The 16,219-nt window shown below is 49.2% G+C and overlaps 2 protein-coding genes across 7 annotated transcripts in view; one reads left to right on the forward strand and one right to left on the reverse strand.

Annotated features, from left to right (window-relative positions):
* Window positions 1-15,544, reverse strand: part of ERG (ETS transcription factor ERG) — a 304,031-nt gene extending 288,487 nt beyond the window's left edge. For 4 of the 6 annotated variants that reach the window (XM_084986891.1, XM_084986889.1, XM_084986887.1 and 1 more), the window contains exon 1: window positions 14,278-14,467. The gene's annotated coding sequence lies outside the window, so the exon portion shown is untranslated. Of the gene's footprint in view, window positions 1-14,277; window positions 14,468-15,420 lie in introns of those variants that run through there. The other 2 variants (XM_021068469.2, XM_021068468.2) reach the window with 1 other exon arrangement.
* LOC146397896 (uncharacterized) lies at window positions 9,252-14,674 on the forward strand. Its single transcript, XM_084989993.1, has 2 exons — window positions 9,252-13,933; window positions 13,982-14,674. The coding sequence occupies exons 1-2, from the start codon at window positions 13,823-13,825 to the stop codon at window positions 14,672-14,674; spliced, it is 804 nt and encodes a 267-aa protein (XP_084846119.1). The 5' UTR covers window positions 9,252-13,822.
* Window positions 15,545-16,219: the final 675 nt, after the last annotated feature.

Raw genomic sequence — 16,219 nt, forward strand, 5'->3', positions numbered from 1 at the left:
AGATATCCTCAGGGCCACCCACCTGAATCTCCTACCTCCATAGAAGCCACTGTCCTTGAGAGATTCCAAAAAGAAGCATACTACCAGAAAATAACATACCGCCCCCTATGCCATGAGCTGGAGGGAAACTTTTTTTTTTTTTTTAAACTTAGCCCCTGTGCCTTCTGCACTCACAAGTGATGTTATTAATTTGACTTTTCCAGAAGAGAAGGAATTCTGGATACTGTTACTGACTTTGAGAACCAGAGGCTTCCTCAGGACTGCTGGTGATGAGGGGGAAACTCAAATACGACGTCAGCTTCTTAGCAAACTGCTCTGGTTTCACAGCACACACTCTCCCTAAAAATATGGTTTTTTTTCCACGGTGCAGTTTTTTCCTATCTTCAGTATCACTGGGTCCCTTCTAGTAAGTGTCCCGTCAGCTCCGGGTGTGGGCGGGCTGCTCTGACCTGCCTCAAAGACCACTCAGCCTCCACCTCTGAGTCAGCTGCCCCGTCATGGAAATACTATTCAGTGATCATTTTCATAAAAATTTGTGCTGGCGCAGTTTTGTTGCTCTTGACACTGGCCCAAGTGTTTTTCTCTTCGGATTGATTTTGGGCTTCAACGCGGCGTGTCTTTGGGGGTGGTTTATTTTTTAATAGATTTTTCCATTTTTACTGGAGGGGAATCATTAGCATCCATGGGATCCAGCTGCATCAAATCAGTCACGTGACCTGCGTTTCTGTATCCCAGACGATGGGGAAGCGTTGTCCACAGACACCAGGCAGGGCTGCTCCTGCCCAGATTGGGGAGGAAAGGCTGCCTCCCCGGCCACAGACACCTTAGGGACCACTAGTCTCATGGAGGTCTTATGACTCCCCTCCCGGGGATGTGTGTTTGCAACTTGAGCGTTTCTGTGGACCTGCTGATCTTGTGCACCCAGTGTCTGAGAGGCACCCCATCCCCGCTTCGCATGCAGAGGGCATGTGGTCAGCAGCAGTGCACATTCAACACAGCCCTTTGAGAAATATATCTGGGAACTCCCATCATGGCTCAGCGGAAACGAATCTGATTAGCATCCATGAGGATGCAGGTTCAATCCCTGGCCTCACTCAGTGGGTTAAGGATCCGTCGTTGCCGTGAGCTGCGTCGCAGACGCAGCTCGGATGCCATGTGGCTGTGGCTGTGGCTGGTAGCTACAGCTCCGATTCGACCCCGAGCCTGGGAACCTCCATGTGCCGCAGGTACAGCCCTAAAAAAGACAAAAAGGAAGGAAGGAAGGAAGGAAGGAAGGAGGAAATACATCTGGAGCTGTCAAATGCCTTTGCTTTGCTACTGTCCGTTTTCAGATCATGCTGGGTACAAGCAGGAACTAACTCCCCACATAATGTCCTGACTCCCTTCGGGGCTTCTCTCCTCTTTCACCCCCAAGATCATGGACTGGCATCTGCCACCTTTTAAACACTCAGCATCTCTCAAAGTTAAGCCATAAGTTCCCAAGGAGGCTAAAACCTATTCTTGGAGGATGAAAAAAAAGTCTTACTCTTTTATGTAGAAAACATAGATATACCTCAATGTAGAGATACACACATAGGTATAATGCAAAATTCCTTTGTTTTAAATTTTTTAAGTTTGATTGAAGTAGAGTTAATTTACATGGTTGTGATAATTTCTTTCTTTTTTTTTCTTTTTTTTTTTTTGCTTTTAAGGGTCACACCTGTGGCATATGGAGGTTCCCAGACTAGGGGTCGAATCAAAGCTACAGCTGCAGGCCTACACCACAGCCACAGCAATGCGGGATCCGAGCCACGTCTGTGACCTACACCACAGCCACAGCAACACCAGATCCTTAACCCACTGATCCGGGCCAGGGATCGAACCCGCAACCTCATGGTTCCTAGTCGGATTGCTTCCGCTGCGCCACGACGGGAACTCCCATGTTGTGATCATTTCTGCTGTACAACACAGTGCCCCAGTCACACATGTCCACACATCCATTCTCTCTGAGATCCTTTTCCCACAGAGATTAGCACAGAATACTGGGTAGGGTTCTCTGGGCTGTACAGCAGGTCCCCACTGTAAAATTCCCAAACGGACATGCAGCATTATCTGTGCTATTAAACGTTCATGTGGGAGAGGGGTCCTTAGGGGGAAAAATGTCTGAAAAGACTCCTTAGGGGGGTTGGTCGTGAAAAAGGTTGCAAGAGACTAATTCGAGCCTAAGAGTAACTGCATCACAAAACAGAGTTAGTTCCTGCTATGTTTAGAACCAATGCTTCAGGGACAAATAAATCCCGTCTGCACTTACTAGGGTATGGTTAGGATGTTCCCACCTTTATTTCTATAAGTTGGAAATTGAAAGAGTGATCAACCAACAACTCCCAGACACGTCTCTTCTTGTTTTGGGAGCCAGTGGGTGTTGCGTGCAGGAAACAAAACCAAAGAAAACCCAAAACCTAGAAAAAGAAAGAGCTCATATTCCCATGGAATTAAAGCAGATGTTGTACTTATTTGAAAACAGTGACCTGTTTTTTAAACATCCACAAACTCAAGATTTTCTCAGGACATCTTTTCATTCCATGTTACGCACCCAACAGAGCACACAATCTCTGCCCTGCCTCAGTCTATGAGAAATCTGGCTTTTTCCTGGAGTTCTTGTCGTGGCTCAGTGGTTAACGAACCCGACTAGTATCTGTGAGGACACAGGTTCGATCCCTGGCCTCGATCAGTGGGTTAAGGATACGGCGTTGCCACGAGCTGTGGTGTAGGTCACAGATGCAGCTCGGATCTGGCGTGGCTGTGGCTGTGGTGTAAGCCTGCAGCTACAGCTCCAATTCAACCCCTAGCATGGGACCCTCCATATGCCGCGGGTGTGGCCCTAAAAAGAAAAAAAAAAAAGAAAAAGAAATCTGGCTTTCCCCAAAAAGGAAGCATGCATTTAATTTCTCAAATATATGATGTACAATTCTTTTTGCTTGCTTGGAGTGAAGACCTAAAAACAGTATTTAATCTTGCTTCATCTGCTACTGCCAATGCAGCTGCGTCTCATCATTTCTACTTCTTGAATCTTCTTTAATCTGGGATGGGCCAGAATTTATCCCCAGCTTTCTGGAGCACTGGCCTTGTATTTCTAACAGGACCATCCACGGCGCTGCTACGTTTTCCTGACCTGGGCTGGCTGAGCCCTTGCTGGAGAGAGAAAGGGAGTCCTTTCCATGATATCTCATAGGTAATGTATGCCAGGGGCAGAGAACACAGAAATAACTCTGTGATGACCTCAAAGGGTAATTTACGGAGCATAGACAGTAAGCGGGGTATGTTTTCTGTCCTAAAACGCCCAGACGAGGGCAGATTTATGAATAATATTCAAAAATCAGGAAGTCTGCGAAAATCCTCCCTGTCTTATGAAGATTGCATGCTGCTCAGCGAATCTCCTAAGGCCTCTCTGCCTCTCTCCCCTGCACGGAGGTGCCTGAACCTGAGTCCTGCCGGCCAGGGCCAAAGAACGCAGGCACCTGCCTCCAGCAAATCCAGTCCGATTCTCCCTCATTCCCAGACACAAATTTCCATGAAAACCAGACACATGGCAGAAACCAGGGACGGGACATTCCAACATCACTTCCGATCTGCAGCCTGGTTTCATTAGCCTCTCTCTGTGCCCCTGTCCACTGCAGGTGACACTTCGCTGACACTGACATGATGCAAAACTAAACCGCGCCGTCCAGACATGTAAGCAAATAAGACCAGTGCAGGAGGGGACAGGGGCCACTGCTGCGCGGGGTGGGGGGGGGGTCCTCTAAGTTTAGAGGGAACACTGAGCAATGCCTTTACAGGGTGAGTCTACCGGGCAGTACTGGTCCTGTCACCGAATCCGCCCACACATCCCTGTGGCACAGAAAAGTCGTTCAGCCCGAAGGGGGAATGAAACCCTCTGCCGCTGACCTTATTCATCCAAGTTTAACTAAACAGAGCAGTTTCCAAGAGCAATTCTGCCCATTTCACATCCACAAACACCCGCCCTGAGTAGCTGGCGGGGAATCCGTGTGGGGCTGGGGCAGGCAGCCCTGCTGGGCTCCTGTCACCTTCTCTGTGCCACAGCCCAGAGCTGAAGCCACCAGTTGTCAGAGTCCTTCAGCCAAGGTCTTACTTGAGGATGTGGCTGATAAAAAGGACCGCACGCAGAAGCAACTGGACCTCGACCTTCCCTTCCGAGCCGCGCAGCCAGTCGAGGGCGCTGGGTGCCGGTGGTGACACGGATTTTCCTCCGGGATGCCGAGCACATGTGGCTCCCATCAACGTGGTCTCGGGTTCGTTCTGTGTTTAGACCACTTGCCTCGCACATTCTCATATTTACACATGTTCACTGAATGTAACCCCGAGTGAATTATTTAAGAAGGCTTAATGTGCTTCAGACTTCTCGAATATAATTCAGACTTCAAATGAAATGTGGGACCCACCCCTGCCCCAGGAAAGCGCTGCGTTGAAAGCAGCCAGCATCCAGCATCGAACGGCCACGCAGCAGGTCTTGGAAAAGAAGTGGTTACCTTGACAGGATCTCACCTGGTGGCCGATGCTCTTTCTGTTTTTCTTTCTTTCTTTCTTTCTTTTTTTTTTTTTTTTCATTTTAGGACCGCACCCACAGCATATGGAAGTTCCCAGGCTAGGGGTCGAATCAGAGCTGCAGCTGCCAGTCTACACCACAGCCACAGCAATGCAGGATCCAAGCCACATATGCAACCGACACCGCAGCTCCTGTCAATGCCACTAAGCAAGGCAAGGGATTGAACCCGCATCCTCATGGATACCCGTTGGGTTCATAAGCCACAATGGGAACTCCTTGAAGCTCATTTTGAAAGAAAACAGGGATTTAAGTTGCTGTCTGCATTTGAAAGCGGCAGAGCTCCCACCATAAGATCCACAACAAAAGCATCCTCCATCCTCGCTGTAAGGTTGAGCCCTGGCTGACCTAAAATGAAGCATCCTGACAATGACAGACGCCTCCTGTATAGACTAGAACCCAAAGCCACGTTTGTTAGTTTTGAGTCTTCTGGGTTTTTTAATAAATCACAATATTCTTTCTCCCTCGGTGTTCAGCAGCCAGGAACTGCCCTGACTAAGGTGTTAGATTCTGTACAGCAAATGAGAGTTGAGAAAAGGCACACGTATTTTATTGAATGCAGTTCTGTTTGTTTTTATGGTAAGCACTGCCCACCAGGAAAAACCAGAACAAGGGAGTGAAATCCCCACCTGCCGGGGGTGGGGGTGGGGGTGGGGGTGGTAAGGAACCCAAACTATCTACAAGCACCAGGAGTTTGCTGCAGACCAGGCAAGAGAGACAAACTTCTTATTCCAGGGATGGGTGGGAATGAATAAGAATTCCGAGGGAAGGTTTCGACTTCGCATAAAAATTACATTAAATCAGAGTTCCCGTCATGGCTGGCTCAGTGGTTACCGAATCTGACGAGGAACCATGAGGTTGCAGGTTCGATCCCTAGCCTTGCTGGGTAGGTTAAGGATCCTTGTTGCCGTGAGCTGTGGTATAGGTTGCAGACACGGCTCGGATCCCGTGTTGCTGTGGCTCTGGCATAGGCTGGTGGCTACAGCTCCGATTCGACCCCTAGCCTAGGAACCTCCATATGCTGCTGCAGGTGCGGCCCTAGAAAAGGAAAAAAGACAAAAAAAAAAACCCTCATACACACATATGGTAAAAGGGCTAAGGTATCCTATGGCGCATGATACTTAAAACGTTTGTGATAACAAGCAGCCTGTGAGCCACGTTACTGACTTTGCAAGACCTGGTTGTGAATATCAGCATTACAGGGAGACGGAAAGGCCGGAAATCTTTAGATGGAATCTGGCACCCGCAAATCCTGTGGATGCCTGCTCTGAGAGGTTAACTCTGCAGTAATCCACCTGACCATCATCCTTGCTTTCTCTGGGATTCCAGCACCCCAAGAACGCTGCCCCCTCAAAATGATCAATTGTATTTTCCTCGAGATACTGTCCACGTGTAAGATGAGAAAGAAATATGTCATCCTGCCAGGATCACAGCTCAACAGAGATACTCAAACAAGATGTCTATGCAGGAAGTTATCAGAGCAGGAAAAAGCCACAAAAGCAGCACTATTTGCTATGAGGCATCCAAGGCAGATTTTCGGTTTTGCTTTTTTTTTTTTTTGGTCTTTCCTAGGGCTGCACCTGCAGCATGTGGAGGTTCCCAGCCTAGGGGTCTAATCAGAACCGTAGACGCCGGCCTACACCACAGCCACAGCAATGCCGGATCCTTAACCCACTGAGCGAGGCCAGGGCTCAAACCCGAAACCTCATGGTTCCTAGTCGGATTCGTTAATCACAGAGCCATGACGGGAACTCCTGGTTTTGCTTTAAAAAAAAATTTTTTTTTTTTTACTGGCGTAAAGCTGACTTACAATGTAGTAGTTTCAGGTGTACAGCAAAGTGAATCACTTATACATACTCATACATGCATTCTGGTTTTGCCTTTTAAAAACATGAAGTGATGGAGCTCCCGTCGTAGCTCAGCGGAAACGAATCTGACTAGCATCCATGAGGACACAGGTTCGATCTGTGGCCCACTTAATGGGCTAAGGATTGCTGTGAGTTGTGGTGTAGGTCAGAGACGAGGCTTGGATCTGACATGGCTGTGGCTGTGGTGTAGACCAGAGTCTATAGCTCCGATTAGACCCCTAGCCTGGAAACCTCCATATGCCAAGGGTGGGGCCCTAAAACAACCAAAAAAAACCCATGAAGTGAGTCAATGGGAAATCGCACAGACTCCATCCCTCCAACTTGAAAACTGCAGATGTGACAGTGAACACACCACACGAGCATTCACTGTTTTATTGCTATCATATCTGGTCCCACATGATATAGTGGGTCAATGGCTAAGGGAGACGCGAAGTCACAAAAATTCTGCTCTTGTGACCAAGTTATGTAATAAACTTCATGGATACTAATTATATGAAATCTGAACTCCTATGCTGAACTTTCTCAATCGGCACTGCACAATATTGGAGCCACATGGGGCTACTGAGCATGCAAAATGCAGCCAGTCCAAGTTGAGATGGCTTTTGAGGATTTAATATAGAAAAAAATGTACCACATGCTGGATTTTGAGGATTTAATATAGAAAAAAATGTAAAACAGAGCCTCAGTGTTTTTATACTGATGACACTTGAAGTGATGACACTTGGGCTCATTGTCACACTGGCCTCGTTCAAGCAGGTGGCGCTGCCAAATGTACCGTTTATGATGGCCTGCGCAGCCACCCCTTTCTAGATCCCACGGCCTGCACCGCCACCCCTTTCTAGACCCCACGGCCTGCCCAGCCACCCCTTTCTAGATCCCACGGCCTGCCCAGCCACCCCTTTCTAGACCCCACGGCCTGCTCCACCACCCCTTTCTAGACCCCACGGCCTGCCCAGCCACCCCTTTCTAGACCCCACGGCCTGTGCAGCCACCCCTTTCTAGATCCCATGGCCTGCGCAGCCACCCCTTTCTAGATCCCATGGTCTGTGCATGCAGCCCCTTTCTAAATTGCATGGCATGTGCTTTTTTCCCCCTTCTAGATTCCCAGCCCACGCACTCACTCCCTTTCTAGATCTCAACTCCGGAAGGCCTGAGGCCTTCGCACATCGCCTTGCACCAAAAGGTCAGCTTGTCCTTGCAATACAGTTTGCACTCCAAGTCTCTTCCTGGCGCTCGCCTTTCTGTGACTCAGATCGCCCCTCCTCTGCTGGAGTCCTGAGCCTTCCAAGCCTGGGTCACATCTGACTGCAGACCAGTCTCTGTCTGCTCAGCCCCCGCCCACTTTCTGAACTCCCACCTTCGGGTGTTTATTCCAAGGACACTGCATTCAGAGTGAACGCTATTAGCGATCTGGAGTGGAAAAGGCCCTTGTTCGCTTACACGTTGTCCACGCAACTAGTTGAGCCAAGAATAATTCAGGCAGGCGGAAGGACAGGCGAGCTCCACACTGGAATGTTCTGGCTTTTCCATGACCATTGCAGTTGCTTTTCGAATCTCTAGATGCGTCCAGGGTCGTAACAGTCCCTGTGGGATCCACGTCCCCACCTCTCTTTGAGAACAGTGCTCTCATTTAATCAGTGATCAATAAATTTTCACTGAGAAATGTGTTTCCAGGTTGCTTAAATTTAACTGTTAAAAAGTCAGTGTGGAGTTCCCGTCATGGCTCAGTGGTTAGCGAATCCAACTGAGAACCATGAGGTTGCGGGTTCGATCCCTGGCCTCGCTCAGTGGGTTGGGGATCTGGCATTGCCATAAGCTGTGGAGTAGGTCAAAGACGTGGCTCAGATCCCGAGTTGCTGTGGCTCTGGCATAGGCCGGCAGCTACAGCTTCGAATGGACCCCTAGGCTGGGAACCTCCATATGCCGCAGGTGTGGCCCTAGAAAAGGCAAAAAGACCAAAAAAAAAAAAAAAATCAAAACCAAAACCAAAAACAAAACAATGTGATTTAATGCTTCATGTTTGCAAAGAAACATTGACATGGATGCAAAACATAGTTATATGTGGGATCTTAATATTTACGCAGATGTAACCCCTTTCCTGCCCCCTGGCAGTTTACTGTGGAGTCTACATAATGGAAAGATTTTCTTGGCCTTCCTCTAGTTTCCCAACTTGGTATGGAGTACGTAGGCAAAACTGTTCTTGTGGAATGTTCTGCTTAATTACCTCTATTTACAAGTCTTAGAAAACTGCACAAATCATTTTAAAAAAAATTTTTTTTAAGGACCACACCTTCCACATATGGAGGTTCCCAGGCTAGGGGTCGAATCGGAGCTGTAGCCACTGGCCTATACCACAGCCACAGCAACTTGGGATCCGAGCAGTGTCTGCAATCTACACCACAACTCACAGCAAGGCCAGTGTCTGCAATCTACACCACCTTAACCCACTGAGTGAGGCCAGGGATCAAACACGCATCCTCAGGGATACTAGTCAGGTATGTCATTAACTGCAGAGCCATGACGGGAACTCCCCAAATCATTTAAATCTTACCATAAGATAGGATTAGAAGCCACTTCAGAACTGATAGTATTTCAGCTGTAAAACCCTCTCCTTTGACTCTGCAAGCTGCAAGCAATAATCGCTTCTTCTGCTTCAATGGCAGGGCTTTGGGTGGGTTTCAGAACTTAAATACCAGTAATACACTGACTTAACACCCCTCCTCGAGAAAACACCACACAGTCCCTGGATTTGATCTTCATTGTCATTATGTCTATGTTATTTGCTTTTTTGGGATTTTTTTTTTTTTTTTTTGCTTTTTAGTGGCATGTGGAAGTTCCCAGTTCATACAAAGCCTCAGCTGCCAGCCTACACCACAGCTCACCAGCAACGCTGTATCCAGGGATCAAACCCACCTCCTCATGGATACTGGTCAGGTTCGTTCCACAACGGGAACTCCCTATTTCTGTTTTAAAGCTCTGGAGTGAGTTACCTTTTCCTGCCAGGGTCAAACAGATTAGAAAGTACTTTCCGAGACCGAAAAAGCAAATTTTTCCTCCACTTTGGCTTATTCCGTCATCTCGCCGCTGTGACTTGCACTCCAAAACGAGCAAGGCTTGCACAAGACATGTTCCAAGTTTGTGCCATTATGGACCCAGATTTGTAAATCTGGCAGCGGGCTCGCATCAGCACAGTGGGGGTGAGAGGACCAGATACAATTTTAATGAGAATCCTTTCGGGGAAGGAGATCATCTGAAAACGTTTCTAAGGCACCAACCGGTTTCTTGTCTCAATGTTTTACCTAGTTTCCCAATAAAAGAAATCTCAACTTTCTAACATACTTAATTTCGAGTTTTATGGTGAGATGGCAAGTGTGCGTGGTTTGGGTTTCCAAACATTTCATTTTACTGGCAGAGCCTCCAGCTATTCTGTACATTCGGCTCAGTTCTCAGTATGTCCCATGTAAGAAGAATCTTGAGATCGGCTTTGTTTACTCCTGGGGCCCCAAGTTATACCTGCCTGTGCAGTGTCGCCTGGATCCCTTCCCTCCAGCCAGCCTCCTGTAACAGCTTCCTCCAGACTCTTCCCCAAAGCCTGCGCTCCTCATTTGCTCCAGCACAAGCAGATTCCAAGCATCCGTGGCACCGAGAGGAAGGAGCAGCACTTTCCCGTTGCCTCTTCCAATCCATTGATTCTGTTAAGGCCACAGCTAGTTAACAGACATGGCAAGATCTTGGGCTTCTCCTGCCCTTCAGAGCCTGATGTCCATCTGGCTTGGCTGGGACAGAAAGGGGCTCCCACCAGCTAACCCGTTTCCACAGTACAGCTTGTGGCTTTTCACAAACGGGTCTTTCCTCTAAGTGGTGAGCCGAGAAAAAAAACATGCAGGCTCCAATTTCGACTTCCTTTTACTCTGCAACTTAACGGCTTTTGTCAAGCCCCCGGAATCAGAATCGGTAACCCGCATCTCTGCTCAGTCACAGAGAAAACGAAGCTCCCCACTAAGGATGGAGAATCCCTCGTGGGGAACGGGTGATGCGAGCGCAAGATCACACAAGGCTGAGCGCTCTGCTCCCCCGCACTCAACCCGAGGGGCAAACGCTCTTTTGTACTTTTCGATGAAGATGGAGGACCCTCTGTCAGACCCTTCAGCAAGCCAAAGTTCGGGTTTCCTGGTTTTGAAAAATCACCACCGATGTGCCTGTTTTCTTGCCCATTCCCTGAAAGGATGCTTTTCTCCCCGCTGGAGCAGGTTTTCCTGGGGAGGGGGGGGATCATTACTGAAAGAGCATCAGTACTGAAAGGAGTCCCGCATAAGACACCAACATGTGAAAACTCTCCTTCCCGCTAAAACAGGTCTAAATTATAAGAAGAGGCAGCCGCAGATCTGGGTTTTCAAAACCTGTGGGCATGCCCACGGTTCATCTGAGATCAGATCTCTCGTCGAGCTGTCCAGGCTTATGATGTTCAAAAGTGATACATGAATTCCAAAGGCCTCTTGTACAGACTTTTAAGGCTATTTCAGGGTTCAGCCACGGCTATTCCGAGATGGGAAAGAGTCACCTAACTAAGCTTCCTTTGCTCTGGGGCACTGGGTCAGGGTAACCGAACCCTTGACTCTCATTGTTAGATTACTGTTTCTCATACGCAATCAGGGACTTCCAGATGATGACATGCCACTGCAAAAATAGCAGGGCTTCAAAGTCAGGGTAACTCTAAAACCCAGACCCAGGGCTCTGTTTTCAGATGCACCCTTTCATTACTTGGTGGTACTTACACTTAAATTTAGCCAAGTAATTTTAGTTCGCTCGCCTTCACTACCTTCGCTAGATTTGCAACGTTCCAATCATGAAGAGCCAAGTGCTCGGTCTTTCAAATATGAACATGTTGAAAATAAAAGAGAAAAAGTTAAGAGGGCAACACTTTCCCCTGGCTACTTTGAAAAACTGGCTCAAAGTGGTCACCCAGCCCCTGGGAACGTCTGCTGTCTTTATCTTCCACATAAGGGCTTTGAATCCATAAATGAGAAGGTGTATGTTGACAATGCATAACGTACAGCTAAGTAACTGCTGCTAGGTTGCCAAGCGAGGGTGCAAACAGGTAAAAAGATGCCATCGTGACAGCAACAATACACGTACGGGCGGCTGAGAGACCTCGTGTGTGTGTGTGTGTGTGTGTGTGTGCGTGTGTGAGCTACTGCATGGACTTTTAAAGGCGCCCCCCCCCCAAACTACAACTCAAACCGCTGCAACTGGAACCGCTACTCCCAAGTATCAAAAGGTTGTGAAACGGTGTCCACAAATTTGAAGACCCCTATCGAGTCAGCGTGTTCTTCTTACAAACGCAACTCCAGATGTTTCAAAGTCAAGGTGCAGATGATAAACAAAAGCTGTGTTTTGCAGGACAGTACACCCCATGAATGCCCAAGAATCCTTCCCCACTGGGGGAAGAAAATGGGACCCCTGTGGCATTCTCCCCCTTGCTGGAAAAGCCCACCAGGGAAGCACAGAGTGATAAAATCAGGAGGTGACAAAGGGACCCGAGTTGCGAGAGATCAACCCCCAGCTCCAACCGAGAACTGACTGACTCCCAGCATCCAGAAGCTGGACGCTGCTCATCATGACTTCCTGCTGACCTAAGTGACCTGGACCACATCCTGCTTCCCAGGCTTTAACAGGCAGGTAGGTGCCTCCATGTGGACACCCTTGAGTGGGGTTCTGTGAAGGAGCAGGCAGCGCTAACACTGATTCAACGTGACTGCATATCATACGATGGACTCTGACCTGCTCTGGCTTTTCACTGGGGAATAAGAAAAGATCTTAGAAACATGATCTCCTCTGTCTTGAGAAGAAATGAATCCCCCCCTCCCCCGCTTTATTATTTGTTCTTGTTTAAGGACGGCTAACAAGAAAAATCAGAGCTAATAAAAATTTTAGAAAAAAAGCTGAAAGTTTCCTATGACCTACTTACAAAGTATGATATATCCCATACACGCACGACGGATAACATTTTAGGACAGTAGGTAAGTTGAAAATCATTGCTGACATCTTACAGAGAGGCTTTCCTTCTCTATCCGGCATTCCACCGGGATCTCAGCCTTTGGCACCAGTAAAATATCTGATTTTATGAGATAAGAAATTCAACAAGTCTTCTTTAATGTCAAAATAAAACATAAGAAGCAGTGGGGGGGAATGTTTATAAGCATGTGTCCTTGTAGTCCCATTCCATAAGCCAGTCAATGGTAAACAAGAATTTTCAAAAATTTAGCTAAAGGCACAGCCCAAAAAAAAAAAAAAAAAAAAAAGGCACAGCTGATGAAACCACCTAGAACTCATCATGAAATAACAGACACATGGGAAAATAACACAACACACTTCTACCCTGAATTTCTAACAGTAAAATGAAGTCATTATAAACTGTTAGGAAAGAGCAGAAACTGAAATTTTGTGTAACTGGAATTATACATTCTTAAACAAAGAACTCAAAAAGATATAACACCCATTTGCTAGTTTAGTGCCATTTCCAAACATCACTGACTCACATGGAAGCTGGGCTTACCAAACCACAAACAGCATTTGTGATGTATGTCGCACTCATAAACCCCTTCCTCAGAAGGATACAGTTCTGCTTGAAGCCACAAGTGTGCACAGCGCAGCCTGTTTTTGCTGGAATTGTCATTTCAATGGTACGGTTACATCATTCATAATCTGAGCTCGTCAGGTTCATTATCTCCGGTGGGTCTTTACGTATCTTCTATTGCCTGGTCTTCCCACTCTGCCAGCAGAGCAAGGGTTAACCCCAGGAATGTGACAGTTCTCCTGGTGATAAGGTGACAGGGAGCTGAGGCCAGTCAAGGGCTCTAAACTATTCAGAGAGAATTAAAAATACTCAAAAAGAGTCCCAATGGTAAATAAACTCTGTGTCTGCCATGCAGGGAAAACTGACGCTTTTACACATCACACTGAAAGTTTTCTGAACTACAGAAGCTCCAGAAACACGCGCAGCAGGAAATCTGAGGCACATAGGCATGCGTTCTTTTGAAGGATAAACGAAATTACCTTTATTACCAACGAAGAATGACAGTTAAGTTCACATCTGCATTAAAACTGCTTATCCATTTCATTGGGCAGTTTAGTTTGCTACTAATAATACATCTTAGTCCTATGCTTTAAAATGTTCAAAGTACCTCTCTCCAGGACCTCTTGTAAGCCATCTCTACAGCACACAAGAGCGACACAGGGATGATGGATTTCCGACAGAAACCAAGACGGCTAACTGATTTTAAAACCCGTACACACACACTCACACACCCCCTACCTTTTTAAACAGGCCAGTTTTCCAGTTAAGGTAAGGTAAATGGGGAGGTGGCAGAAGGTGAAAACACGGAGCGAAGGGTGCAGAGACAGGAGACCGCCGTCGGAGTGCGATTCAACGCACAGAAAGCACCGACCCGGCAGTGACAGCCAAGCCCACACCTGGTCTCCACCTTCAGCCAGGCGTGGGCTTTAATTCAAGCCTTATTTCCACTACAGTCAACAACGAATAACCTCTCGCTCCGTGCCCCAGATGAGGCCCTCGCGGTTGACCTTCCCAGCCCTTGCCCATGGCGGGGGTCTCGGCTCCTCTCCATCCGTTTCGACCCCGCGCCATGCCCAAGACCCGGGCATGACAAGTCGTCCCTCTGGGCGTCGCAGAGCCCACCCGTCCCCGCGCCGTCGGAAGAGCCAGGCCACCCAGTCGACACCATCCCCGCCGCCGCCGCCACCGCCAGTGCGGGAGCCTGGCAGGGCGCGCGACGGCCCGGGACTTACCCAGAGGCGAGCGCCGCCGTCGGGGAGGGCGTGTCCCGCACGTGTGTGTCCGCGCGGGTCCGCGCCCGCGTGTGCCCGCGCGCGTGCCTGCCCGTGGGCGCCGAACCGGGCGGCACTGAGTCCCGGGCGCCGACGGGCTCAGCCCATGGTGTGGGCGCCGGCCTCCGGGAGGCTCCAGCTCCCGCCAATCGCCGAGCAGGGCGGCCGCCCCGACGCGCGACCGGAGATCCGGGAGTGCGCGTCGGGGGCGGGGCGGGGCGGGAGCGCGCGGGTCCTAGTGCGCGTGGGTGCGAGTGCACGCGCGGACCCAGGTGCGCGGGGATATTCGTGCGCGCTGGGGTCCCAGGGCGCGTGGGCGTGCGAGCGCGCGTGGGCGTGCGAGCGCGCGTGCCCGTGAGCGCGCCCTCGGGTCGGGGAACGCGGGCGGCGGGGGCAGGGCTGGACGCCGCTAGGCTTTAGGACTCAGCGGGCAGCCCCGAGGAGGAAGAGGAGGAGGAAGAAGGGGAGGAGGAGATGGAGGAGGAGCGGAGCCTGGGACCGAGCGAGCCAGAGTCCCGGCCGGGGCAGGAGAAGAACCCAGGACGCGCCTCGGGAGGGGAGAGGAGCGAGGACCGGAGAACAGGCGAGGGAGGGGAGGGCTGGGAGGAGGTGCTCGCTCCTCGGAACTTCGAAGTCATTTTTTTCCCCCAACCTCAGCCGTTACACACATTAAAAACAATACCAGGTGAAAGTGGTTGTTTGGGGAGAAGTTTAAAATGCCCATCCACCGCCTTGGATGCTGTTCAGAATTCGGACGACGTCGCCCTCAGAGTAAGGAGAAGATGCGGTGCCAGGTGCCGCCCGCTTTAGTAAGATCTGGAGTCGCTACCTGCCCGGCCGGCGGAGGGTCGAGCTTTGGAACCGGATGGAGGAGGCGCAGGAGGAGCGCGGGATGCGGTCGCGAGGATGCCAGGATGTCCAGGAGACACCCTGACCTGATGGACAGATGCGGTGACAGCAGCCCTCATGAGAATGACGTCCGCAAGATACTGCCTTCAAAAGGGGGAGCCGCGAGGTTCGGTTCATCAGCCTGGGGCCTCTGCGCTAAGCCCCTCTGGATGTTTTAGTTTTATAAGTGAGTTCTGACATCGAAATCGCGCTTACCTGATAGCTGCTGCTCTTCAGTCATGTCCCTCGGGGACCGTCACCACCGTCCCTGCGTGATCGCTAGGAACCCATCCCAGAGCGTCCTTTTAGAGACTTTCCCCTTCCAGCGCAAGTGAAAACTACTTGCGTCCCTCCCTCTTCCAAACTTTAACAGCCAAGAATTTCAGCAAACAGCCAGAAAGAAAGCTAAATCCCCCCACCCCCACCCCAAGAGAAGGGAGGGAATAAGCACTCCTTTAATTTGAAAAATAATAATTAAAACTCCCTCAACTTTTAAGGCCGGGCCACATAATCTATTAATTGGTCGCTATTAACATGCAGTTTTATTGACCATAGCACACAGAAGTCTGATTGTGAAGGAGGAGTGTTTTCAATGAAAGTGGAGTTATTTTAGCTGCAGACGTGTTTACATTTCTGTGGTTTAGTCTATAACTTTCTCTTTTTCTTGCTTCAGAATTCTGCTCCATGAAGCAAAGCCCTTAGCTCCCAGACATTCCAAAAAGTCTGCCAAAATAATAGAAAAAAAGAGAGAGAGAGGAAAGAAAAAACACAGAGACCCCCAAGTCTGGGTCAGGCTCAGGGTTGCAAGTGGGCATAGTGAGTACGCCTCCGCCCCACACACTTTCCAGTTTAAAAAAAAAAAAAAAAAAGCCTCGCAGGGCTCCATTTCCTGTTTGCTGGGGGAAAAAATAGGATGGTTCTTGCAGCAGCTGAGTTTAGAAACTGCCTTCTCCAGGACCTATAGATTCTGAGGGGTTTTTTAACCCCAAAGATGCCAAACTGAAATCACTGATAG

The sequence above is a fragment of the Sus scrofa genome, chromosome 13 (assembly GCF_054392235.1).
Source record: "Sus scrofa isolate SSC_HxYL_T2T_F1_AM1 chromosome 13, Sscrofa_HxYL_maternal_Yorkshire_Landrace_v2.0, whole genome shotgun sequence".
Taxonomy (NCBI): Eukaryota; Metazoa; Chordata; class Mammalia; order Artiodactyla; family Suidae; genus Sus; species Sus scrofa.